The sequence below is a fragment of the Eretmochelys imbricata genome, chromosome 11 (assembly GCF_965152235.1).
Source record: "Eretmochelys imbricata isolate rEreImb1 chromosome 11, rEreImb1.hap1, whole genome shotgun sequence".
Taxonomy (NCBI): Eukaryota; Metazoa; Chordata; order Testudines; family Cheloniidae; genus Eretmochelys; species Eretmochelys imbricata.
The window spans coordinates 28792420-28818853 of NC_135582.1; the positions used below are offsets into that span (position 1 = coordinate 28792420).

General features: G+C 41.9%; 1 protein-coding gene across 4 annotated transcripts; it reads left to right on the forward strand.

The window, feature by feature from the left end:
- The first annotated feature begins 215 nt into the window (after positions 1 to 215).
- Positions 216 to 21520, forward strand: ARL6IP6 (ARF like GTPase 6 interacting protein 6). 4 transcript variants are annotated; one of them, XM_077829790.1, is made up of 5 exons: positions 216 to 662; positions 1041 to 1094; positions 2959 to 3091; positions 13982 to 14468; positions 19877 to 21520. In XM_077829790.1, exons 1-4 carry the CDS (start codon positions 329 to 331, stop codon positions 14136 to 14138), a joined length of 678 nt encoding a protein of 225 aa, XP_077685916.1. In that variant the 5' UTR covers positions 216 to 328; the 3' UTR covers positions 14139 to 14468; positions 19877 to 21520. The 4 variants fall into 4 exon arrangements, with proteins under 4 accessions (XP_077685916.1, XP_077685918.1, XP_077685917.1 ...); XM_077829792.1 differs by lacking the exon at positions 13982 to 14468; XM_077829791.1 differs by lacking the exons at positions 13982 to 14468; positions 19877 to 21520 and adding an exon at positions 7820 to 8728.
- Positions 21521 to 26434: the final 4914 nt, after the last annotated feature.

The following is a 26434-nucleotide window of genomic DNA, read 5'->3' on the forward strand; positions in this document are numbered from 1 at the left end:
CACGCTTTCCTTATAGTCTGCTATCAGTGATACTCGTGCGCGGTCCTCAACCACCCTTCGAGTGCGAGTTGGTAGGGGCCTTGTTACAGACGTTATCTTGTCTTCCCGTTCAGCGATATGAGTTGGTACATGCCGTGTTCAGTCTTTTCTGTTCCGGGTCAGTAGTTCCTTCTAGTCTCTCCTATCCGCCCCTCCGGGCGGTCGGGTTGGTAGGTGCCTCGTGACGCAGGAGGAGTAGGCGACAACTTGGGCAACCGCGCCTCGGGCTGACTCTGAGCCTGTGGCCGGTGTTTCGCGCCTCCCGGCCGGGCGACTCGCAGGCTGCGCCATGTCGTTGGCTGTGGGCGACAGCGGGCGGCTGGGCAGGTTCAGCAGGCGGGGGGCGACCCCCGGGACGCCCTGGCTGGGGGGCGGAGTGGTGGCTCGGAGTCTGCAGGCCGAGCTGCTGTGGGAGGAGGAGGAGGAGGAGGAGGCAGCGAGCGGTGTCTCTGTGTCCCAGGGCGGGGCCCCGTTGCCGCCGCTGTCCCACAAGCGGAATGGCGTGTTGATGGCTCCGCCGGGAGGGAAACGTTGGCCGGCCCGGGCCTGCTCGGTGCTGTGCTGCCTGCTGGCCGTCTCCGCCCTCGCCTTCCTCCTGGCCATCGGTTGCCTCGTGCTCAAAGGTGAGGGGACCCCTTTTGCCCGCGGTCCCCGCCCTGGCGGAGGATCGGTCCCGCTCGCAGCCGGGAAGCGGAGGCCCCGGGATGTCTTTCCCCGGCCACTGAGGAGGTGGTTTCTGTGAGGGGGGGGATTGAACCCAGGTTTCGCCAGTCCGAGCCCAGCGCTGCGGCTGCCGGGGCGCAGGGCGCGGGCCTGGTGGTGTGTCGCTTTGGGATACTGGTAACTTCTGTTTCTGCAGCCCTCTTTAAGGACAGACTACTCGGAGAACCAGCGCTGATGGCCATCCCCTTTGCGGGGTAGACGCGGCACAGTGAGCACCTGCTGGTGTTTTCTGCAATTGCTGTTAGAAAACGCTTCATAACCGATTTCTCTCTCTGTAGATTTGCGCTCTGAGAAAGAGAAGAATGAAGATGGTATAGAAACTGGCTTGTTAGGTATGCATTCATATGCTTCTTTCAGGGCTTCTGCAGCTTAAAGGAGGCTAAAAATCACCTTGTCTTAAATAAAAGCCATATTGAGTAAACGCTCAGGTTCTTTGGACAACGGGGGAGCTTGTCACTCAGTTCATTTATTGCTAGGGCATGTCTACTTGATGGCTTCTCCTGAGGATAACTGGTAGCAGGTGATTGAGAGTGCCTTGACTAGCCAGAACCCAATCCATGTAGAGCTCACATGGAACTTTTATGTTAAGCACATATTTCTCTGCATTTATTATTTGTAAAAATAGGAATATGGAAGAAATTATTTTACATTTGTTATCTCATAGGTAGAAGGGGAGTTGTTTTTTTTTTTTTTTATAATTCCCCAAGGCTGAAATCTAAGCATGAAAAAGCTGCCGGTTTTATTTTGTTCTATAGTAACACACAACTGGCTCTTTCACATTTGGTAGATACTTTCCTCAGAGAAAGTTATATTGTCTTGATTTAAAAATGTCGGTGATGTAAGGAGAGGAAGTTGTGCATTTACTGTCATAACTAACTGAAAATGATTTGCAGTGAATGCATGTGCCTTGTCCTTTATTCTTAAGAACATAACTAGACCCCTGCCAAATTCAAGTTCCATTTTGTTCAATTTCATGGCTATGGGATTTTCATGATTTCAGCTATTTAAACCCGAAATTTTACAGTGTTGTAATTGATGGGGTCCTGACCCAAAAAGCAGTTGTGGGGGGTGGGAGGAGGGTTGTACGGTTATTGAGGGGTGGGGCATTGTGGTACTGCGACCCCTACTTCTGCGCTGTTGCCTGCAGAGCTGGGCCCTCAGCCGCCATCACTCTGTGGCCACCCAGCTCTGAAAGCAGCACAGAAGTAAGGGTAGCAATACCCTAAAATAACTTTGTGACACCCCCCAACTTCTTTTCGGGTCATAATCCCCAATTTGAGAAATGCTGGTCTCCCCGGTGAAATCTGCATAGTATAGGGTTAAAGCACACAAAAGACCAGATTTCATGCTCCGTGAATTTGGTAGGGCCCTAAACATAACATAAGAATGGCCATACAGTAGAACCTCAAGAGTTATGAATACTTTGGGAATGGAGATTATTCGTAACTCTGAAATGTGCCATAATTCTGAACAAGACTTTATGGGCTTCAGCAGGGGAAGGGTGGGGGTTGCAGGTGTAAGGGTGGTGAGGGCTCTGGGCAGGGAGTGGAGGTTGGGGCTTCTGAGCCCTGGTGCTCTTGTGGGGAGGGATTTAGACCTTGGGGTAGTCCTGGGGCTTGGGGCTTCAGTCCTATGGCCCCATTCCCAGCTCTAGCCCTGCAGGGGGGCACCGGAACTTGGGGCTCCCCATGGGTTTGCGCTGGGTTTCAGCCGGAGGCTCAGGCCTTTAACTAGATGGGGAGCACTGGGACTGAAACTGCACTCCTCTTGTAGCTCGAGTCTCGGTGCTCCCCCTGGGTCTAAAGCCTGGAGCTAGTCTTAAATACATAGAGCAATTTTAGATTCCGTTTAAATCACATAACTTTAACTTTTGCAAAGGTTTTTGGTCAGTTTGTTCTGCTGTGAGAGAGACAAGCTTTTGAGCTTACACAGAGCTGTTGTTCAGGTGAAGAGCTCCATGTAAGCTCAAAAGCTTGTCTCTCTCACAGCAACAGAAGTTGGTCTAATAAAAGATATTACCTCACCCACCTTGTCTCTCTAAATGGTATATGGTTAAGATAAAAAAGAAACTAGAAATATACCATTTTGTTTCAGGGATGTAGAACACTTATGCTATATTGCAAAGCTGTGTTCTGTGGAAAATCTTCTCAAATTTAGTGTTATACTTATAGAAACTTTTCTTTATCCCCCGTGAAGGATTTTGGGGTCTGTTCGTTCTAGCCTTGATGACAGGGCTCTCATGCTGCAGCTTTTCTTGGACAGTGACTTATTTTGATTCCTTTGAACCAGGAATGTTTCCTCCGACTCCACTTTCACCTGCACGATTCAAGTAAGTACTTATTAAAAAATAAATGTAATTCCAAGGATTGAATTGTCAGCCTAACTAGTCACAAGACACAATAGATACAATATGAGCAGTGGCTGTACAAGTTTCATGTTGCTCTCTTAGTGTGCCTTAACTGATCTGAAGGACACAGGAACTGGCAGTTAAATGGGTGCAAGAGTGTCTGGTGAGGACATGCACCACTGACCCAAGGAACGTAGTGTGGCCATATTAAACTGATTCAATTACTGCGGTGACTACATATCAGCATAATTTAGGTTGACTTAATTTTGTAGTGTAGACTTGCCCTTAGTGAATACTAGATGATAGATTAAGCATTCCAGTCCTTAGTGTACCAATAATAGAGATTTAAAAAAATAAATATATATCCAATCTAATTAAAATTAGACAGGCTGGTCTTGCCTGTCAAAGGAGAGGGTACTGTTTGCTCCAGCTGTAGCTGTTTTGACTACCTATATGGGAAGTAGTCTGCTGAAATCTATTTTGTTTTTAATACATGTCTTTACATCAAGTGAAGCAGTCTCCATGGATATGGTAAAGCAAGTTGATGTAGTACTCTGGTAGAGGAGAATGAAGGATTTCTGTAATGAAGCAGGCTTATTAAACAGGCTACACCAAACTAACCACACATTATTAGACGTTTTTGAGTATTTTAAGAGACTCTTGCATATCCATTTTTTAAATTTTATTTATGTGTGTGTGTGGATATATGGATCTTTTTATTTATTTTTTGTTATTACACTTGGGACAAAATTTGAGGTGTTACTGTAGCACCCAGCTAGTCCTCAAACGTAACCTGAAATATGAGAGATGACTTTATGACTAGACTATGAGTCTCATGTGATTAAGCTTGTGTTTTTAAGTCAAAAATAAACTTGAAAGAAGTTGGGTTGTACTTTTATAAGTTTATAGGCATTTGGAAATGAACTTGGTTACTGCAAATAAAGGTTTTTAAAACTGGAATGATGTGACCTTTCACATACATACTTTAAGATAGTTGAATCTCAGCTTTGAGCTCCTCTCTGAAAATATATCAAAGTAAATAGACACTTCTGATTCTGACTTCTCTTGTGGTGAACTTAGTTTAAAAAGAGAGGTTTTACAGTTGCTTCAGTTACTGCCTAGTCCAATTTGTTTATCTAGTATTTCTAATTTTTGTTAGTAGCAATTTAAGCAGCAATAAAATAAGCAATTCTGATCTAGAACTAGTGTATTAAGATTAGAATGATTCTGGATCTTTCCAAAACTGTTTGACTGTTTAATAATATGTCTAGTAGACTTAGGTTTTAAAACTGGGCTGTAAACTGATACCCAGCCTTGCTTCAGTTTCCTGCTTTGAGGCAGGAGTTGAGGTACTCCCTTGGTTTTTGTTGTTGATCCTCTGACTCCCATTCATGGTGATGGTGCATAAATCCTGTCTAAACCCAAGAAGCTGAGGCCACAGCTGCAAATCAAGAAGAGCTTCAAAATTCCTTTGAATTGTTTAATTAGAAAGTTTGCTTGAGAGAAACTCTCTAATATACAGAAAGAATATCTAACAACCAAGTAGACTGGTTTATTTTATGTTAAATATGGAAATACGGTATTTCAAGTTAGAATATTTAATGTTTAAGTTGTGACTTTCTTTAAATGGACATAATGAACTTAAATTCACTTATTTCTGAAAACTTTTATCTACGGTTACAACTGAAATCTGAGTTTTATCCAAATGAAATTATAGAAAATAATCTTTCTCTGTTTTTATTAGTTGGGTCTTTTATGAAGCAATATGTAAGATGCATTTTACAATAGGAAAATATGACTAAAACCCCAAAAATTAGCAGAGGAGCTTCATGGCAAGTGTATTACCTGTAACCAATTCTAACTTCTCTTTTGAAATTGACAAGTGTTGGAGTTGGTGTGTCTCAGCATTTTTATTTATTTTTGTGTGTGTGTGTGTGTGAATTGACTTTTTAAAAAAAATTTCAGTTAAGTAAGTTGTCAGGTAAAAATTTCCTTCACTGTTTAATTTTTTGCCAATAACGGGGGAAAATGTTAAGACATGTTTTCAGAAGAATACAGAGATACCTATTTAACTGCTACTCTAAACACCACTCACACACTTTTAATTTTTTTGTACGCATCATGAAAGGATGCGAGGCAAATGTTTGATCATTTTTAATGTTAAAATATCTGACTAAGACTACCTTATTAATATAGCATGTCTTTTATCCTTTATAAAAGTAGCAGCCCTTATAATAGAATACCGGGACAATATTTTGTGTATTCGTGTTGCGTCATAATGTTTCCAGTTTTGAAATGAACTATACTACTGATTAAGTATATTCCCCTTTCGTATATTAATTGACTTATTTGTTTAAAAGGGTAAATATACATGTTTTGCTGCTTTCATTATGGAAAGTCCGCTACTAGTGTATCTATGCTTTTAAATACAGAACCGGGGGAAGGAATGTTAAAACTGGTTTTCTTGTTACTATGGAACATTAAGCTAGTTAGAATGGAGTTAACTTCATTTGCATGTTTTGTTTAAAACTTTTTTACAATTTATTGTTGGAAATATATTTAAATTCATTTTATAGATTCTAACAGTAATCTGTAAAAAAGAGCAACTTACCATAAATATTTTAATTTTTTTATTTATGTAAGTAAAAATAAAAATCTTGATGGCACATTACTCTTTTAAATTGGACTGAGAACTTTACAACCTTTATTCACATAAATGTCACAATTTCAAAAAATGGCGGATAAAGCAATGCATTTTGTAATGTGGCCAGCAGGGTGGGTGCTTGCACACAAAATAGCTTCCATACCCGAAGGGTGTTAAGTGTCTCCTCTGTGGAGCTTCAGGGTGTATTCACCTTGAAATTCAGTAACCAAATCAAATGCACCTGTTTGGAAAAACCTCTTTAAAGGTGTATTTTAGAACTTTTTAATCCTAGCAAAATACTGTTAAATATCACTCCTTCATTATAATTGTTTTAAATAGTTTTTTTCAGTGTAGATAAAAATGGTTGGGTCCAAAGTCTCTAAATTTAAGGAACTTCTCGTTATATACTGAAAAGAAAATGATTAAAGTATATATTATATACAGTAGTAATTGTAAAATACTAGTTTGTCAGGAAAAAAATTACTTCAGATTTAATTCACACATTTTGGGAAATCTGGTGTTTGGATGCAAGATTTTAACTTTTTTCCTTTTTTTTTTTTGGTGGGGGGGGGAAGTAAGACTCTATCTTGGAAAGTTTGTAACAGCATAAAAAAAGTTTTTTTACAGCTAGGCTCAGGGGACTGATTAGAGGACAGGGCCAGCACCTAACCCCCAGTCTTGTGGTTCTTTTGTGGTGTAAGCAGCTTCTTTAGTTACTCCTCCGAACTCTTCTTCAGGAATCATAAGTACTTTAAGTTCGTTGCAATAATTGGGCCTACAGATTTACCCAAACCATGAGCTCAACTGTGTAAAAACAAAAAAAGTGTAATGTTTTATAAACTTGTAATAACCTATAACCAATGTTGATGGGATAATGTGCAAAAGAGACTAAATTAGTCCAAACAAAAAGGCCTACTGATATAATTCAAGGATTGTTAAGATTATGCCTAATAAACAAGACCACGATGAGACCAGAAATCAGTGAACTGAAATTGGTATGTGAGAAACTAGGCCTAACTGGTGGACAAACCAGTGAGAGGACACGCGATTCCACCATCCCTCCCTCCCTTTTGGGGTCTGTGATGGGGTGGACTAGGCCCTGAGATCCCCTGCTGGAGGCCTCGTGGCCCTGCCACACCATGCTCCAGAAAAGGCCAGTCTCCTCCAAGTGGCCTAGAGTCGTGGCATGGGATGCAACCAGTCAGAAATGGGCTGCAGGGAGCAGCCCAACAGGCCCATATAAAAGGAGCTGCAGTGCAGAGCAGAGATCAGTTCCTTGCTAAAGCTGGAGGGGTGTGGATGGTGTCCCTGGTTGGCTGAGGGAGCTACAGGACCTCAGACAGAGCAGTCCTGGCAGAGACTGGGGGTGGGAGGACGGGATAGGAAGGAGTTCCAGGCTGGCTGCTGGGACTCAGCCAGGCCCAGACCCTGAGGTGAGGGTGAAGAATGAGCTAGGGAAGTGGCCCAGGGAACTGTGGCAGCAACGCGGCTTAGTTGAAGGGACACGACAGACGGCTTCTATCTATAGGGCCCTAGGCTGGGACCTGGAGTAGAGGACGGGCCTGAGTTCACCCCACCAGCCACTGGGTGAAAGTGACCTGGACTTTGATACAGCCCAGAAGCGGAACTGAACTCTTTTAGTGGCCCAGCTGAAGAGCTGGGTCCAGAAAGGCCCAGAGAAATGAAGAATCTCCAGGGAGGGAGCCTTGGGGGACATGTCCCCGTACCAGGGCCAGGACTGCTTGAAGAGCAGGGACAATTTTAGAGAGCCCAGAAGGGGATAACAGACAGTTTGGACCATGGTACTGCGATAGGCCCTGCTGCACTGACTGAGGAGTGAGCCCAGGAATAGGGCTGCAGGTAGAGGCATTACTGAGGGCTTTGAGATAGGCCTGGTTGGACTTGTATCACAGAAGGGGTTTGATTTTTAGCTCACATACAGACTGTGTATGACTCGGCAGGAGGGCTGGGTTGTTGAAGACTCACCACAAAGCAGAGAGAGAGTGCAGGCACATGCAGTCAAACAAGGGGGTGCTTATAGGAGGTTTGTGGCACCCCATTACCAGGTCCTTAAAGAGAGATTTTTTTGGAGAAAAGCTTTACCGTGATGGCCACCACCCCCACCGTCTTCTGGGACCCCAGGCATTTGTCATCCTGATCCTAAGAGATGTCCTGACAAGACTGGGCCAGAGAGAGTCCCCCAGATGACATCACCACCTCTGCTGGCTCGAGCTGAATCCCAGACACCACCTGGGATGTGAGAGTGTCTTTCCTTCGAACACATGTCCTTTTCCGTCCCTACCTTATTTCTTCTTTCCTATGCCTCTCCTTTCCCTTCTTTCTCAAAGAGCCTGGCTTAGTCAGCCAAGATGGTATATTTTGCAACACTGTTGTATGCCTGTGACCAGAAAAAACTCCTAAAAGCAGTGCCCTAGAAGTCCAAGGCTTATGGGTTTGCCAGCTCTCGGAGTGGCTGATAGACGTGTGCTCAGCCTGTGTTTTTCCAGCAGTGAGGTTGCAAGTGAGAATCAGCACCAGAGACAAGCTTTATTTTCTGTCTTTGCTGTTCTTTTCTCTTTCCTCTGGTATGTTAGTCTTAGGAAACAACAGCAGGGAGGACAGCTTCAACCTGTCACAACTAGCATCTCTTTTCCCCCAAAATGACAGTTATTACTGTCTAAGAGACTGTAAACCAAGGGGTTTTTCCTCTTAAAAACTCGCTAACTAAAAGGAAAGGAAAGAACAAGGGATGTTGTTAAAATGAAAGCCTTATTGTAATACTTTACATTGAAAATGCTTTAAGACAGAGAGAACAGTTATTAAAGATTAAAAGGATGTTTAATGGTATGTTTGCCATGGTACTAAGCAGGCTGAGGTCTCTCTATACCAAACCTTGTTTAAAACTGTTTAATGTTGGACAGTAACTGGGTTATATTAACACCATTGACTCTTTGAGCCCATGTATTCCATATAAATGAATAAAACAGTTTCTTTCCTAAAGCACTGTGAAATTGAGAATGAATACAATATTAACTGTTCCTTTTATAGTTCTAGAGCGCCACCGCTGCATGGAATAGGGTTCTCCAAGCTATGAATTAATGAACAGATGTCATATGGCTGATTATAATAGAACTAAAGAGAGGGGTGGTTATAACAAAAACATCTTCATTTTTGAGCACCGGAAACTTTTTACATGCTGAGTTAAGCTTAAATTTTTAGTTGATACACTTGGATGCCTCTGAGTGTTTGATTTAAGACACACAAGGCCCTGTTTGCAGTGGTGCTAAACGTCCATAACTTCCAGCGAAGTCTACTGAAACTATTGGTGCTCATCACATCTGGAAAATCAGGCCCTTGGTGTCTCAGGTGGGGTAATGAAAAATGGAAGCATCTGAAATGCTTTTGAAAAATTTATAGATGCTTTTGAAAAATTTAGACTTTTGCTCCTTGGAGCCAGCAGTTCTGGAGTTGCTACTATTAATGCTGGGAGAAATTATGGCTGCTTGCACACAGGATTTACTCCTGAGGGAATTCTTTGCCAAAAAAATTAAAATCTTGTGCCAAAAACTATGCACACAATATTTTAAAATTCTGCGAATTTTCTTTGTCAATAAATAAATGGCTCCAGCATGGCAGTGGGGAGCACAGGCCACTGACTGCATTGAGGTGGGAGATCACCCTGAAGCCTGCACTTCCGCCAGTACAGAGACATGGCAGTGAGGCTGCATCTGACCCTGACACAGGGCAAGGGCTGGTTCTGCCCCAGAAACATCCCGGGGCTTTGCACCAGGTGTGGGTGGGCAGGCTCAGCCCAGCAGTATGGATCCATGTGTGGGGTGGGAGGTTTTTTTGTGGGGCAATTTGGGTACAAGTGGCTCAGTGGGAGATCTGGATGCACAAGGGCTCGTTGGGGTATTCTGCGTGCAGGGACAATGGGACTCGCCAGGGGATCCAGGTGAAGGTGGCTGGGTCTCAGCATGGGGGGTCTGGGTGTAGGGAGATGGGGCTTAGCAGGGGGTCGAGAGGGGGTCCGGGTGTCGGGGGAGGGGAGCTTAATGGGGTGGCGGTCCAGGTGCTGCTGGTTGGAGATCAGTGGGGGGGGTCTTGTCAGAAGGGTCCAGGTGTAGTGGGGTGGGGCTTGTCAGGGTGAGGGTTCGATGGGCCTGATTAATGGGGGAGCCCCAGCTGCTGCCAAAGGGATGCCACATGCCAGGCTACCACTCCTCCCCTGCCCCATGATTCCCCTATTCCCTTTTCTTCTCCATCCCCCTGCCCTGTTCCATCCCCACTGCCTCTTATCCCCTCCCACCCTGCCATAACCCAACCCCATCACGGGCATTCACTTTTGCACAGAAAACAGGAAGGCTCCCAGCACGCAGAAGGGGACGATGACTGGCACTAGGACCCAGGATGTGGCGTTCAGCTGCAGAGTCAGTGGAGCCCAGACACAGCCTCTTTCGGCTGTGCAGCTCTGTGCTTGCAGAAATGAGGGAGGGGTAGTGGCACGTAACCCTGTCTCCCCCCCATGCCTTGCCTCTGCTTGGATTCAGGATTTCTCTGTTTACTGCTGATATAAAATATATTTCTGAAACCCAAGAACTAATCAAACAAGTAATCCCGTTTTTTACTATCACCTGCCTTCTATGAACACTGCAGTATTGGTTAAAAACAAACCTTGAAAACAAAAGGGAAGTAGTTGTGGTAGATTAACCTCAAGAGATCCAGGGTAAATCAAAGAAACAAATGGTATCTAGTTTAATACCATGAAAAAATGTTTTATAAAGCTTTGAAGTCTTTAGACACAGGAGGTGACAGAAATGATGGGTTTTGTTTTTTAAAAAATAAGATTGCTATTTTGTTTTACATCTTCTGTATGTGAGAACTCTTAAGCTCGGCTTGGCTGAAATAGGATTGAAAGGACAAATAATGAAGCTAAAGATGAAAGTGCAAGAATAAAAAGGCCAAAGCAATCAACAAGACACTAGAGCCACACTCTTTTAATCAAGAATGTTGGTAGTGGTAGTAGTAGGAAAAGAAATTAAAGATGATTTGTGGACATTTTACTTATGTCCAAGGAAAAATTCTTTGTAAACTGAAAAGAACCAACCCTACAAGGTTTCTGCCCCAACCCCCATTTTTTTTTAGAAAAGTCCTTGTAAACTACAGTCTAGTTCAGGGGTTCTCAAAGTGCATTGCACTGTGACCCCCTTCTGACAACAAATTACTACATAACTCCAGGAGGGGGCACCAAAGCCTGAGCCCCGCTGCCCTGGGGGGAGGGGGAGGCCAAAGCCCAACCCCCACCACTCCAGGCCAAAGCTGAAGCCCAAGGGCTTCATCCCCAGGCAGAGTGTCTGTAACCTGAGTCCCACCGCCCAGGGTGGAAGCCCCCTCAGGCTTTGGATTTGGCCCCAGGCGGTGGGGCATGGGCTTCAGCTTTGGCCCTGGCCCCAGCAAGTCTAAGCCAGCCCTCGCGACCCTGTTAAAATGGGGTCATGACTCACTTTGGGGTCCTGACCCACAGTTTGAGAACCGCTGGTCTAGTTTACATATCTAGTATGAGGGAAATGTTTAAAAAAAAACCCTAAAGAATAAATTAGGCAAGAACTTCTGCAATTCAGCTTGATTACTAAGCATAGGCTGTCCCCTTCAGGAGGAGAAATTCATTGCTTGGTAGATTGTATGCTGTTTCTACAAGACTAATATAGCATTGGTATGGATTCTGATTTCACTTTTTGGAGTATGTTTTCTTGATTTCTCAGTGCATCATGATACGAATCCACTAACTGGGGTTTTCTCTGAAACCTAACGCTTGCATGTTAAGTTTAAATTAGTTGTCTTGTTATCTTGTGCTGGGAGGCCATGGACTTTGAGGATCATATGCACAATTTGAAGCAACTAGAGTTCTGATTGAAGAGATGAGAAGCTGCTTGTATTCTTACCTTGCATGGATTTTGTGTGTGTAAACAAAAGCTATGATCAAGACCAAAAGTTATACTCCCAAATAGATGTGACAAGGAACTACTTTAACATTAACCATTACTTTGTTGTATTCGTTCCTTCAGGTAATCGCTTTTGTGAGCTTTGACATCCAAGTTAGATCAGCTCCAGACTAGTCTTCTGAATCTTTGTAATGTGCTAGTCCTGGGCTTTCACAGTCTCATCTGGTTTTTGATAAGGATGCTCTTGGTTTCCATGAGGCCCATCATCTGTAGTTCATGCAGTTGCCCATCTTAGTTCTTTAAAACATAAAGTGTGCTTGACACTATTAAGAGATCTTATCAATACCTTATTTAACACAGTCGTCCTTAAATATGAAGAATTGTGCTAGTCTGTGTCTATTCTTTTTGGAGTTGAGATAGCTTTGGTCAGGTTTGTACACGAAATTGGGAAAACTTTTCCCTGAAAAGACAGCCTGGTAATGTTTCTGCTTTTTGAATTTCTGATACTAAAGTATGTATGTGAACATACCCTGTTTGAAAGCTCTTTGATATTAGAATCATTGGACTCTAGTTTTAATCTATGTGCATGAAAACTGTAAGTGTTCTAAGAGATTAAAAGGAGGCTGAGACAATCGTTTTGCTGTGTTAAAGTTACACAACTGCCTAGAAGATAAGGGGAGTGGCTAGAAGTGAGTTGGTGGAGTTATGAAGTGTGAGAGGGCTTGATTTACTAGAATCTAGTAACTTCTGGAAGGTAGGCTGGGCATTTGATTTCCTTGTTGAATTTGCAGAGGTTTGGTTCTCATTCTAACTGTAGACTAATAGTTTCCACCCTACAAATGAGTGGTAGGTGTCTAGTGATTTTTCAGTCTCAGATGTACAAATCTGTCTGATGCACCTATGCCTAAAGTTAAGGAAGTGGTAGAAAACGGGAGTCATGACCATGTTTAATTTTACAGTAGAAGAATTAATTAGTAAAATGGAAAAGATTTGTACTCATTTCAAGATTGTTGCAAATGTTCTGGCTTTTCAAGATCAAATATGCCACATTACATGAAACTTTACCTATTGCAGTGGGAAAAGCTAATGGGATGTTTGATCTTTGCCATTTCCTGGGTGTCTGTGACAGAGACTGCTCCTGAATTAAGATGATTTTTGATGATCTGATTGAAGGACTGTTATAGGAATGTCATGGATACATTTAGATGACAGTGGCAAAATATTGTCTTACAGATTGTAATGGGATAAGGATAGATGCTGCAAGGAAAGACTTCACCTTGAAAAAAGTTTTTAAGGTAAATTTTTCAAACTTCCTAAATCCCATTTTCATAAGTGACCTATGCTCCTAAACCTCACTGAAAGTCACTGGGACTTACACTACTAAGTCACGGAGTCCCTTTTTAAAATTTTACCCCCAACCTTTTTTTGCAAACATAGCACAGAATTAGCAGCTTGGGAAAATGGTTCCACATATGGGAAAATGTTGTTGTTAATTTTCTATATCTGAAAAGAGTATTGTGTTAAAGTTGCTGAAGATGCCATCCTTAAAGTGTGATGTCCTCAAAATGATGTTTAATTGCACTGGGGAATTGCCTGCAGAGTGAAATAATAGATAAATAGAAAAGTTAATTGATTGTAGAAAATGTGAGCCAAGTAAGCACTTTTCCATATGTTCACTATCTCAGGTATTTCTGTTCAATATGAATTTGGCTTAATATCTGCTTTAATCTTTTAACTTTAAATATCTATTATTTCTACCACTAGTTATGAAATCTTTATTGAATAGAGGAAAAACTTGATTTTGTATTACCTCAGAGCTTTTTTGTCTCTTATTTTTCCCTGATATTCAAGTGTGTAGACCAGATTGGCAATCCATATGGTGTCACATGGGAAATTAAATCAGTTGGACAGTGCCAAGTGTTATTGATACACCTTCTTGAATTTGGCACTGTTCAACAATAATGCAGCATTGCTTATTACACAATGGAAGATGTCTTAGAAAGTTTGGACTGATGCAAAAATATGTCAAAACTAAAAATTATTGATGCTATGTTTTCATACTTGTTCTCATCTTTTGATTTAAATACTTAAATGTGATGAAAAGCTTTTGTAATGTATCTCCTTTTGCATTGTAAGAAGCAGCATGTACTCTAGTCCATCCACTTTTAAATTGTCATTTCTTGCTTGTGATGAGCTACTGTTGTATTAACATGGCTCAAAAATGCAGTTACTCATTCATGGAAGTCCTGCTAGAAGTTCAGCATTCCTCTTCTTGTTGTGTTTCAGTCACCATATGGACAACATGGGGACCAGAGCACCGTCACAGACTCAGCACTTTTTCCTCTGTGCTGCCTTGTCTCAGACAGAGAAGGGAGTTGAGCACCTGCATGTTAGACATATTTCCAGGATGTGTGTCAATGGGGTCCCACTGCTATGCTTGTAGGGGGAGAAGAAGAGAAGGGACAACCTAAGAAGTGACCCTGACCTTCCAAAAACTTGAAGGGGAGAAGAGTACAACCTTCCCAAAATCACTGTTCTTGCATCCAGTGGGTTTTATGCTTTAATCTCTCTAGTTTATCTCCAGGGCATAGGAGGAGACTTAATTGGGATAGAGGGAAGCTTGTGAAAGTAGCAGCAATAGGGCTTGGGGCATCTGGACATGCACTTTTTTATTTCATCTGACCTCAGCCTGCATGTGTGATAACGGCACTCGCTTCACTGCAGTGAATCAAGGCTCCACCACTGAAGTTTCTGTCCGCCAACACCAGCAAAGGTGAGGGCTCTGCCAAGTATTTGGATGTAGGTGTTTTGGAGTCATTAATACAGAACAGTATCCTCGGCTTAACTTCCATGATGCCATCCAGCATATATGCTGTGTCTCTTCCCACGAAAATAGATCTTCCTCTTCACCCACTTCTCTACCTTGTCTGTCAATGTCACTGTCTTACATAGACACACTTGCTTACCTGTCCACTCCCTTGCCTGTGTCTGTGCACACGCTTATACAAGGGGATAGAAAAATTTGCCAGATGCCTAAATATCAGAGGACTAAACAGGTTTAAGGGCCTATAGCCTCTATTTAAAATTTGACTGGGTAGTCCTGGGTTAAACTATAGTGTCCCTAGGGAGTTAGCTCAGCTCCTGTGGTGCTACAGATTAATAGGGTGAAAGTTAACTTTTACGGTTCTCTTAGACTGGGAGATACTGTGGCGCACACAAAGAGCAAATAGTGACGGCAAACATTGTTACAAATAAAAGAAAATCATTTGCATTTTAAGTTACACAGAGACACACGCACACACCTACACAAGTGGAGAGAGCACAAGCAATAGCCAATGTTGTAAGCATACTCACATACCCAAAGATATTAGTCTAGTGGGTCTCTCAACAGGTTGTCATTGATCGAGGGGTGGTTCCTGCTGGGGTCTTCCCACTTTAGCCCAACCAGGGAATCTCTTGTCTTGTTCTGACCATGCCTAACTCCTTATGCATATGCATGACAGTTGCAGCCTATCTTTTCCTTATCTGTACTTCTACACCCCATAAATTCTGAGGTGCCCTGCTTATGTCAGCCTGTTTCCAGAGTAACCTGTGGTCAGAACAGAACTTTCCATAATGTTACAATCAGGTGTCTTGCAGCGTGGACAGGTACATTGTGACTTATTTTCTGTAACATCACCTGTTGGTCCATCCTTTACAGTAATCATGTGGTTTTATTGGCATAGGGTTAGTCTTAGGTCACCCACTCATGTCAAGCCTCCTTAAGCCTGAGGCCTAGTGTGGCTAAGCTGAAATCATACAGGCTTTAGCCTGTTGGCTTTGCATTACAGCCTTGCTTTACTTATATACCTAATTGTCTATCTTCTACTCCCATAGTCCTATTTTACTTGTATCTGTTCATCACACATTGACTGCATATAAGATAATATGTGAGTGATACAGTGAATTAATTGGCTACAACCTCCTTTGTCCAGGGAAAGCCATGCTTACTCCTCACCATCCCAAGTTGCTTGCAAATAGAGCATGCTGGAACTTGTATTAGGGTGCTGTTTGTGGTCCCCACATAGGGCTCAGTTTCCAATATTCATTCACTAGTAGGTGTCTACATTTGAGACTTCCCAGCAGCTGCTTGGGGTGGGGCCGTCAGTGCTACCTTCTATCTATGTCTTCATTTGGGGTGTCCTTCAGTAGGCGAGTGAAAATTATTCCGATTGGATTTTTTGTTTGTTTTTTAACTGCAGCAGCTGGAACTTCATAAGCATCAGGAAAGTCTCTGTGGTCTGTTTTCACCGCAGAATGGGCAAGCCGTGAGCAGTAGCAGGGGCACTGTTTGTAAATATAAGAAGATGCTACTATATAGTATGGGCTTGCATTCAATTAATCTTTGAGACTGAGAGGTAGGAACTTTCTGATGAAAACTTAAGGACAAATTCATAGGCTGCTTAGTTGTCCTGCCAGCTTATGGAACTCACAGCCTAGAGTTGGGTGCCCAGGCTCCATACAACACATGGGGAGTTAGGCATCGAAGAAAGATTGACTAAAACCACTATGCAAGTGTGGAGCTGCTTAAGCTAGTCAGTAAGAAGTGCCAAAGAGAGGGATGGGGCCTAAGTCACCTGCCTGAAAGGGAGTTAAGCGCCTAACTCTGGGCTTCAGGGAGGCACTTAACAGCTTGGAATTCACAGCCGTGAACCCTCTTCTGGAGGTAAACGCCTGAGCCAGAAAAGCTCTTTCTCAAGAAGAACAGGAGGTCGTAGTGGTTGTTCCAGTTCCTTTATAGCCAGTAGCCCAGTGGTTAGGGCACTGGCCCAGGATGTGGGAGACCTGCGTTCAGATCTCCCTGCCTAATTTGGAGCAGGGACTTAAATCCAGGTCTTCCTAGGTGAGTACCTTAATCACTGGGTCATTGGGTAATTCGAGGTTGTATGGTTGGGGTGGGTCTCAGTGTCTCCTATTGGAGCTATTCCACTGTTAATTTAAAAAACAAACAAACTGGTAATTGGAGCAGGGACTGGAACCTGAGCCTCCCAGTTGAGTGCCCTAACCACTGGACTAGTCAGTCTCTCTGGCCTGTATTTATTCTTGTTGTCTCTCTAATGAGATGTTTCAACTGGTAAGTAAAAACACTTTGTGTTAAGAATGCTCATGGTCAGTATCGCTGGTCACAGATTCCCAAAGAATCACGTAGGTGCTCAAACAGGTGGACCTGCCTGGTAATGAGGGGTTGTTGTACAAGGATAGTGCACCCAAATGCCAGTCTGAGTAGAATTGTAAGATTCCATCCTGAGGCGGGTAAGGGCAAGAGGCTCAAGACCTGAGACAGGTGCTCTGAAAGAACAGAAAGCTGACAGAGGTGCAACTAACCTCTGAAATATAACTACATTTATAAATAAATTGCAGTTACTGAGATGAGCTGCAGAGCTTTGCTCAGTGTGTGCCACACAAAATGTGTAAGTAGACTGTATTGTAATGCAAGTGCAGGGGTCGACATTATTAAACCTGTGCATGCAACCTTAATTCATGCCTTTCAGTTACAGTGCAACTTCAGCATTCTTTTAACATAGTCATAATTTATCATCCTTGCATCTTTTGTTTTGGTATTGCACCATAGAGGAACTTTGGAAAGCATTTGATAGACTCTTCAGGCTTTGTTTAATTTTTGCAGTGCGTTTGGCAAGGTTAACCTGTTAAGGAGACAAAATCAAGTTTTCCTGAAATAAAATCTTCAGAAAATATGATCAGTTGCAGGTAGATCTTTGACTTAGTTCAATTAGGAAAGGAAAGTAATTAGTTCTGAGATGTATTATAATTTGGATACTTTGCTTAGATTTGACCCTGACACAGCCACACATTTTCTGCAGTTAACATAGAACTGTCACTTTGTGTTGTACTAGAGTTTTTGCAAAGTACTAACCTGACACTTCTAAATGCTTAAGTATATTCTAAGTCTCTAAAATAAATTGTTTTCTATTTTAATTATTCCATGCTACTCTCTAGCATGCTGGACCTAAATTCTGCACCGAGGCTGCTTGTTTTCTGCTTCAAAATTCAGAGTTCTTAACTATCTGTGGAAAAGAATAATACCATGTGGGTTATATTCCTTGTGTTGCTGAATCGCTTATTTTGGAATGTTTCAATTTATTCTCTGCTCAAATTTCTAAATTTTTATTGTGCCATAGAATTGTCTTGATAACTCATATTGTCTGCCAGAGGAAAAGCTAAATAAAGGCTTGTGCACCCTGGGAGGGAGCTTTTGCATTTGCTGGCACCCAGTAAGGGATAAGAAGTGGCTGTAATGAGTGGGGTTTTAGGGAGAGAGTGTGGTTGTTATCAAACACTCTCAGCTGTTGCACCAGCCAGAGTGAGCATGGTTGATGGTAAACCACTAATTTCCATCCCAGCAGCCTTTAACTACAAACAGCTCTACTTTCATTGAGTCCCACAGTGAGGAATATACAGGTTAGCTGGATGTAACTGGTAAAATGATCATCTGTTAAAGTTGAAGTTTCTGTTTCAGTTTGTAGACTCAGTTAGCACTGCACAGCTTTACATATGGAAGGCTAGCTTCAGAACCATAAAAGATAACAGCATACACCTCTACCCCGATATAACACAGTCCGTGGGAGACGACAAATCTTACCGCGTTATATGTGAAACTGCATTATATCGAACTTGCTTTGCCCCCCCCCCCCCGCTCCTTGTCCTCTGACCTCACCCTCCAGAGACGACCCCCCCCCCCCCAGGACCCCAACCCGTACCAAACCCCCCTGCTCCCTGTCCCCGACTGTCCTGACCCCTATTCACACACCCCTCCCCCTGACAGGCACTCACTGGCAGCGGCGGGATGCGGAGCAATGTGGCCCCAGCCCGCTCCACTCCACCAGCTCCCAGCCTCAGCACTCCGCTTCCCGCTGCCGATGAGTGTGGGGAGGTTGGGGAAAGGAAGCCCCCCCGCACTCACCGGTGGCGGGAAGCAGTGCGCCATGGTTGGGAGCTGGCAGAGTGGAGCAGGCTGGGGCAGGGCTGCTCCGCTTCTGCCGCTGCTGGTGAGTGCTGGAGGGATCCCTTCCCCCAAACCCCTCCCCCAAGTGACTCGGCCAGGGCAAGGGAAGTGGAGCAGGCTGCTCCTGGCCCCCTGCTAATCACCCAAACCACTCTGGGCCTGCAGGGCCCCCAAAAGTGCCCCCCCCCCACAGCTCCTGCCCCCCAGACCCTTGTGGGGGAGGCCTGCTTTACCACGTTGTATGCGAACCCATGTTATATCGGGTCGCGTTATATCAGGGTAGAGGTGTATTTTAAATGAAAGCTTAGACTTTTGTGGCAGAATATATTTCTGGTTATATTATACAATGCTTGCATTAACTGTACTTTGTAAATTAGAAAGATCCAGTGGTTGCAGAGCTACCGGTTTGTAGTAATAAGCGTACTACTGCTGGCCAGAAAAGTGGGTGGTGGGGGTAGGGATTTATAGACTTCTGTTTTTGTCAATATTTGGTGACCTGGTTTAATGCAAATTTTCTTCTTCTCCTTTGGTTCAGCTTTAGATGGGACTTGTATGATAGGCTGAAAAATACTGCTAACGATGTATAAGCTGTTCTTTGGCAAAGATGGTTTTGGTGAATTCTTAATCTGCTGATGCTTCTTGGAAATCCTAGAATGTGTTTCAATGTAGATAAAATTCTGCTTATCCCAGTTTTGTCTTCTGTTATTGCTTAGGGACACTTTGTTAACTAAAGTGTCTCATCCCCACCCCTCCCCCCACCCCCAAAAAAAAAACCCAACAAAAAAAACCAAACACACACACCCAGGATACTTGCTTCTTAAAATTAGGTGTATTTCAGTCTTCATGCCCAATCAGTTCTCTGTAGTCCGAGCAGAGAGGTAAACAAGGATGCTTGTTATGAGGTTTTTGTGAATATGGGCAGAAATTCACTAGGAGCCCAACAGAATCTAATTTGCTTCTGATAGTCCCAACCCCCTGAAAAGCCATCAGATAGTGCATAATCACGCACTATCCTAAGCCTGTCTTGCATTGTAGACCTAGATGTCACTCTCCAATCCTCTTAAATAGTTATTGCTTTAAGGCCTTTATGGTTCTAAATATACCTTGGGTAATTTCATTGTGAGTTCTGATTCTTACTGTTTTTGTTGTATTAATGAGCATTCTGTTTCTCTCTCTAGGAGACTGACCGGGCATTCCTTCCACATGGGCTATAGTATGGCAATACTGAATGGCATTGTGGCAGCTCTCACCATAGTATGGTGCCTCATTTGAATCCTACGCTGGGTCGGTGGTGATCTTCAACAGTTCAAGATGCACATATGGAAGGCTAGCTTCAGAACCATACTACTACACACAAACTACTATAAACTGTCCAGTCTGCTTTTTTTACAACACTGTGGAATGACATTTCACATCTCAAATAGAAATGTCTACCATTCACTGTATGTTTCAGATTTATAGACGAATCTTTGGGTTCATATTTATAGGGTGTTTGCTTGAGTTGCATTAAGAGTGGGGGGAGGGGAAAATGCCATATAGGCAAAATGGGAATTTGTCTTAAAACAAGAAGAAATACCTACAAATTGAAAATGTTTTAAATCCTTGGGATGACACTTTTTGATTCCTTTATATAGTAATAGCATTCTTATCTGCACTTCCAGCTATACTACAGAGTACAGATAAACATGACACTTATAAATTTAACCATATGTTTAAAATGTACAGTGTTGCTAATAATAAAGGCCACTAACTTTTTTTCCACTGTACATGCTATTTAACTTGTACTTGGCCAAGTAGTGAAAACTAGATTGACTTTTGCTAGTCTAGTAAATTTTATACTCTGGTTTGCCAGCATTCACACAATACTAGTTTATAATACGGCAGAGAACAATTTATTTAAATATTTAATTAGATTTAAAAAAAAAAAAATCAAAATATTTCATTTCGTATTAGCTTTATAAAATCCCCTCCTTGTTTTGTAAACAACCTAAAACTTTAGCCTAAATCACGTGATAGTGTTTTTACTTGGGAGTAATGTAACTATATGCTGCAACTACTGTTTATACAAAAAAAATTCACTAAGAATGTGTGGAAACTTCTCCACTTTGTGCCATTAAAGTATAGAAAATATTGCCTAATCTTTTCACATAGTAAATAGAGATATAAAATCAGTTTCCAGTATCTGCAGTAGTGTGCCTCACTGAAGAACTGCAGGAGTTATTTTTATGGCTTTTTGCATCTTTGTAATGTATGTAACTGCTCAGCTTCTTAAAATATTTTTCTTAATCTCTTAAAAGGATCAGGAGTCTACAAAACAGTTAAACTACAATGGCATAAGTGTTGGAATTTCATTTGTCTGTCTTATTTTGCTTCACCTGCATCTTTGAAGTGTATGGATATTTTAAGATGTATATTGGTTGTATTCTGTAATTAAAATGCTTGTAAAAATTGTTAGAGTATCAAACTCTTGTAAAAGTATAAAAAACCCAGATTCATTTCCAGATTACAAGTTAATTTGTATAACTTAAAAAATTAACATCCTGTAAAATGTGCAAATCAGCAGTTCAGTTTGACTGGATTTAAACAAATCAGAATGATCACTTAAAGTTGACTACACTTTTAAAATGTATGTATTGTTTACGTATAAGAGTGTGCATGTTTAGTATATTAAAGATGAACCAATTCCTTTTTCTAGTATATTAAACAGATATTGATATTGAATTCAGATCTTTTCATGGTGTAAACCTACACTTGCACAAATAGTGTCAGTCAAATGCAATGTTTCCTTTTTTACATTAAACAGAAAATAGTTTAAGATCCAAGCACTCGTTAATAAATTTTTTTTACATTTTTAACCAATGTTCTTATTTGTATAGTACTCAGTTGATTCACAAATGTGCCTTCAGATGTATTCATAAATTGAACTATTAAGGATTCCCACCACCTCCCTCATTGGATGAGCTTTTCTCCATCACATCTATGCAACCCTCAATTAAGCCTGAAGTCAGTCTGGTTTCATTGGTGTAATAGCAGAATTGATATAATTAGACAAATTAAATCCATGTGGGAGGTAGTGCAACTCTACTGATGTAACTGGAGTCTAGTGCTGAATTTGTCCCTATATCTTAGTCTTCCATCTATGAAGTGGATACTTCTTGAAATCATTTGGGAACTTTACTCATAGTAGTAATGTCACAAGTGAGTTAAGATTCTTCTCTTTTCTACACCAGACCAAATGATCCCATAGCTTCTTCTACAGAGCAAATGGGAACAACACCACTGAATCTGTTTGATTGTCTCTGAAATTACATACAAGAGCCTGGTTGGATCACAGGCTGCAGTTCTGTCTTATTTGGTGGAGCAGCATTGCTACCCTGTCTAAATAGCCTGGATTTAAAAGATAAGAGTAAATTTGAGGCCTAGACAATCTCCAGCATGCATACTAGTCTGCAGCTACCTCTGCAATACAACACAACACACTGACATCAGTATACCTTTAGGAGAAGTAAATAAGGCTGATTACAGCAGAAACTCTAGTGAACCCTTGTGCTGTAGAGAAAGAAGTTAAACTGCAATGAAGTTTCATGGAGCTTTGGATAAAGGGACTGGGGAAAGAAATCAGTATCAGCTCTGGCTTCTGCAGGCTGGAGATGTTGCTTGTGCGGCATCCCGCTAGCCTGCTGTGCATTAGTTTAATTGGTTAGCCCACTGTCCTCCATCTCCACCCAAGTGATTTGTGTAGCGCGTCTTGTATCCAAGACTCCATCAGCTATACAGTTGGTGGTAGATGAGTGCTTCTGCTTAGGAATTAGCTATTATACTGTCATGGAAGATTTCTCTGAGTAAAATGGAACACAAGAAGCGAAAGAGAGGGTCCCTGTTACCTTGGATAGCTCAGATGCCCAGTCATAGCAGCAAGGTTAATTTAGGCTTTTAAAAGGAAAAAACCGGCAGCTCAGCTAATACCAAGAGTTGTCCAGCTATAACATGAACATCAAGCATATGCAAGGAGTGTCCTGGTTTGTCTGGGTTAGCCCTAGACGATATACAGAGTCTGCTTACTGTAGAAATTGCTATTACCTTCTTAAACCTGACTGTAACTCATTTGTATGTGTATGCTTACCTGCTTTAACCTTGTAAAAAAAACTTTTCTTTTTTTCCTAGTTAATAAATCCTTATACTGTAGAACTGGCTACAAGCATTATCTTTGGTGTGAGATGTAAGGTGCAAATTGTCTTGAAGGGACTTGTCCTTTGGGACTGGGAGTAATGTGAATATTTTGTCATCTTTGGTGTAAAGTGACCATCTATCACAGTCAAGCTTGCCTGAGTGGCAAGATAGAGTGCAGTGCCCGAGGGGACTGTTTGTGACTCCATGTTAAGGCTGTATGGTGCCTGAGAAGTTCACATTTGTTACTTGTTTGGTGAAATCTAAGTGTACAACTCTTAACCATTTGGGGGTTAACAGTCTGCCCTGAGGTTCATATTCTTGCTCGTGAGCCACTCCAGACAGTGTGACAACCCCTAGTCTCTATAGTATTGTGATGTGATCGATCCTTTTCAGGGTCAAAGAAGCACATAAGGAATCAGAGACCAAAAATAATCTTCCTTTGGAGAGGACATGTAGACCTTTGTGATCCAAGTCTTAGCTGCAAATTTTTAGGTGACAGAAAATCGGTGCAGAATTGATTTGTCTTGTAAATTTTTCCATGTTTAGAATTAAGACCTTTTATAAATGCATATCTTTGCAGTAATCCATGTAATATACATTACAGTATTAAAATAATGGGGGGGGGGTAGCTAAAATAAGTTTTTAGCTGCTCATGCTTTGAGTTTTCATGAAAAAGGAAAAACCTCCAGCAAATCTCTCAAGAGTAGCATAACTATTGCCACTTCCTGGATTATTAAAAATGCTTTTCTTGGCTAAGTCATTAGCAGCAGAATAGCTTCTGCTTGATGATGATTGAAATATGCACTGCATTTTTCATTTGAATTCATCTCAGAAGTCTACAGTAAGCAATAGCAAAAAATTTAAGATGTAATTTGAAATCGCCAATGTTTTATTACTTTGCTGGGCAGCATGATTGCTCCTCAGTAGGCTGTTTTATGCATATACTGTCTCTTTTAGGGTCCAAGAAACATTAATCTTTCATATTAACACCTGATGACCTAGTTAATTTTGACCTATTTAGGGGGTAAATGAACATTATAGTAAAAAACTTTAATACTGTGGTGAAGAAGCACTGCAATGGTTTTTGCCAGCTTATATATAGTATCTGGTTAATGGACTTGTTTATTATGAGGAAATTTGAAGCCCTTTTCTTTTGATACAATGCTTGTAATGTGGACAGGTCCAGAGATGTGAATATCTTGGTTATGAGGGCACACAGTTGTATGCTTTTTTTCATAAAACAATGTTCTTGTAAATCCTCCTTCTACATGACCAATGAAAAAAAGCCTTCAGGAAGATTCAAACAGCTTAGTTTAAAGCAGTCACAGTCAAACAGCTTAGAGTTAGTTTAAAGTCATTTTTTGGTAAATGGTCTCAAAGCAGTCGGATATGCTCATGAAAGTTTAATGTTTTATTCTAAGCTCTTAAAGGTATGAATTCAGTGAGTCTAGAAAAGGTTGATAAGCTGGTTCATTATGTAGAATAGCTCTGCCAGGTGTGATTTTTGCAGCTATGAAGGCCAGGCAGTAAAAATTTCTCTATTGCTATATGTGCACTAGGTGGTGGATTTTGGGTGCATTTTGTTCCATTACACTATTCTGTCTGTGTGCGTCTGCTCATGTAGCTTGTCAGTGGCACAGTAATCATCCATGGTCCAGCTCATTGACACCTTTATATTGGAGTAGTTTGCTTTTCTAGAGGATGCTGAAAGCCAGACGGCTTCTAGAGCTGTGGTGAACAAACAGCCTTGTTGACTTACTCCTCTGATGGAAAGCAACGGGGACGTTAATCTTTACCTCTTAGCAGTCCACTATAGAAACTGAATGAGACGGAAAACAAGGTGGAACTCTAGGACACTTGACAAAAGAGCACTCAGAGCAAGTAACAAAACAATGCTGAGACAGTGGGTGCTGAAGCATCATGCACTTTTACTTTTCTTGCTACCAAGACAGCCTCCATCAGGAAAAAATCCTTCGGAGCCAAGTGCTTCAGTATCAAAGCGGCTCAACGGAATCCCAAACCCATGCTTCCTTGCCTTCTTTGGGGAGCCTGAACTCATGGGATCCATCATACTTCCCCTATGGCATCAAAATAGTCAGTGCTGAGTTCATCTCACTCTCAGAGATTCCAAGACCAGAAGGGACCATTGCAATCATCTAGTCTGGCCTCCTGTATAACACAGGCCATTGAATTCCCCAAAATAATTCCTAGAGCAGGTCTTTTAGAAAAACATCTGATATTCATTTAAAAATGGTCACTGATGAAGAATCCACCACGATGCTTGGTAAATTGTTCCACTGGTTAATTACCATCACTGTCAAAAATTTACACCTTATTCCATCTGAATTTGTCTAGCTTCAGCTTCCAGCCATTTGATTGTGTCTTTGCTGCTAGATTTCTTTGTTCCCAAGTATTTCTCAGATCTGGGCTTCAGCATCAAAAATATTCCAGCTCCAAACAGCTGAGCATAGGTGTCTGCAAAATCTCTTCCAACAGGAAGAGCCTAAGTTTCCATTCTTCGTTTCTTATTAAGCAAGGGACGTAAAATCCACAATGCAATGACATTCGTCCCTGGCAGTGAAGGCACCATAAATACTGCTCTGTGAGCAACCTCTTATTTTGACAAGATTTTCACCTCTTATACACAAGGGAGTAGCTAAGAGTTCTGGTGTTAATACAAACTGAGGGACAGCCAAAGGTCAACATCCACATCCTCCAAATACATTTTGTTGTGAATCCTTAGTGCTGCAGGAGAATTCAGAGTGGATGTGAGTCTCTTTTTTTTTTTTTTTTTCCAGCTCATGCTGTAGCTTGGCTTGATTAGTTTCTAGAGTTTTTCTCTTTGCTTCTGTTTTTGCATCAAAAGAACTTATTCAGGGAAAGCAAAGTCAAATGAGATTGGCATTGAGTTCTGAATGTGGTGTGGCCTGTACACATTCTTATTTCTTTCAAGAGTGAATTCCATAGCCTAGGTCTAGCACCTGTGAAAGCTGTCACCTGCGGTCACGAACCTTCCAATACTGGTCAATCATTTCATCATTCCAGTGAAATATAGTTATTGTGGGAGGCCATGATCACAAAGTGAGGGGTGAGCGCTGTAGTTGCTAGGGCAAACTCTGTGGAGAGCTTTGAATAGGGGGATAGAGACTTTGCAAGGGATTGTGTATTAAGTAAGACACCAGTATAGAAAATAGAGCTTCAGATTGATGTATGCTGCCATACCTTTTGGAGCTTTTTCAGGGTGTGTGGCGTCATTCTAGATATGTTGCCATAAGCAAGCTTGGAGCAAACAAACACATGGTCATAGTTGTCGGGGCTATGTCCAATAGGATGAGGGCCAATCTTTTTTGGCCAGACACATCTGATCCTGTATCAGTCTCTTTACCCACAGGACCGTGTTATAATTAAGGCTATGTTTTAGCCATGGATATTTTTAGTAACAGTCATGGACAGGGCATGGGCAGTAAACAAAAATTCACAGCCCATGACCTGTCCATGACTTTTACTATATACCCCTGACGAAAACTTGCGGGGGGGTGGGGGTGGATTGGGGAGCACCGTGGCTT

Bases quoted from the DNA above. Each gene is read 5' to 3' on its own strand.
- ARL6IP6 (XM_077829790.1), top strand. From the start codon at position 329: ATGTCGTTGGCTGTGGGCGACAGCGGGCGGCTGGGCAGGTTCAGCAGG. The intron at 663-1,040 runs GTGAGGGGACCC...CTCTCTCTGTAG, and splicing joins CGGTTGCCTCGTGCTCAAAG to ATTTGCGCTCTGAGAAAGAG. The intron at 1,095-2,958 runs GTATGCATTCAT...TCCCCCGTGAAG, and splicing joins TATAGAAACTGGCTTGTTAG to GATTTTGGGGTCTGTTCGTT.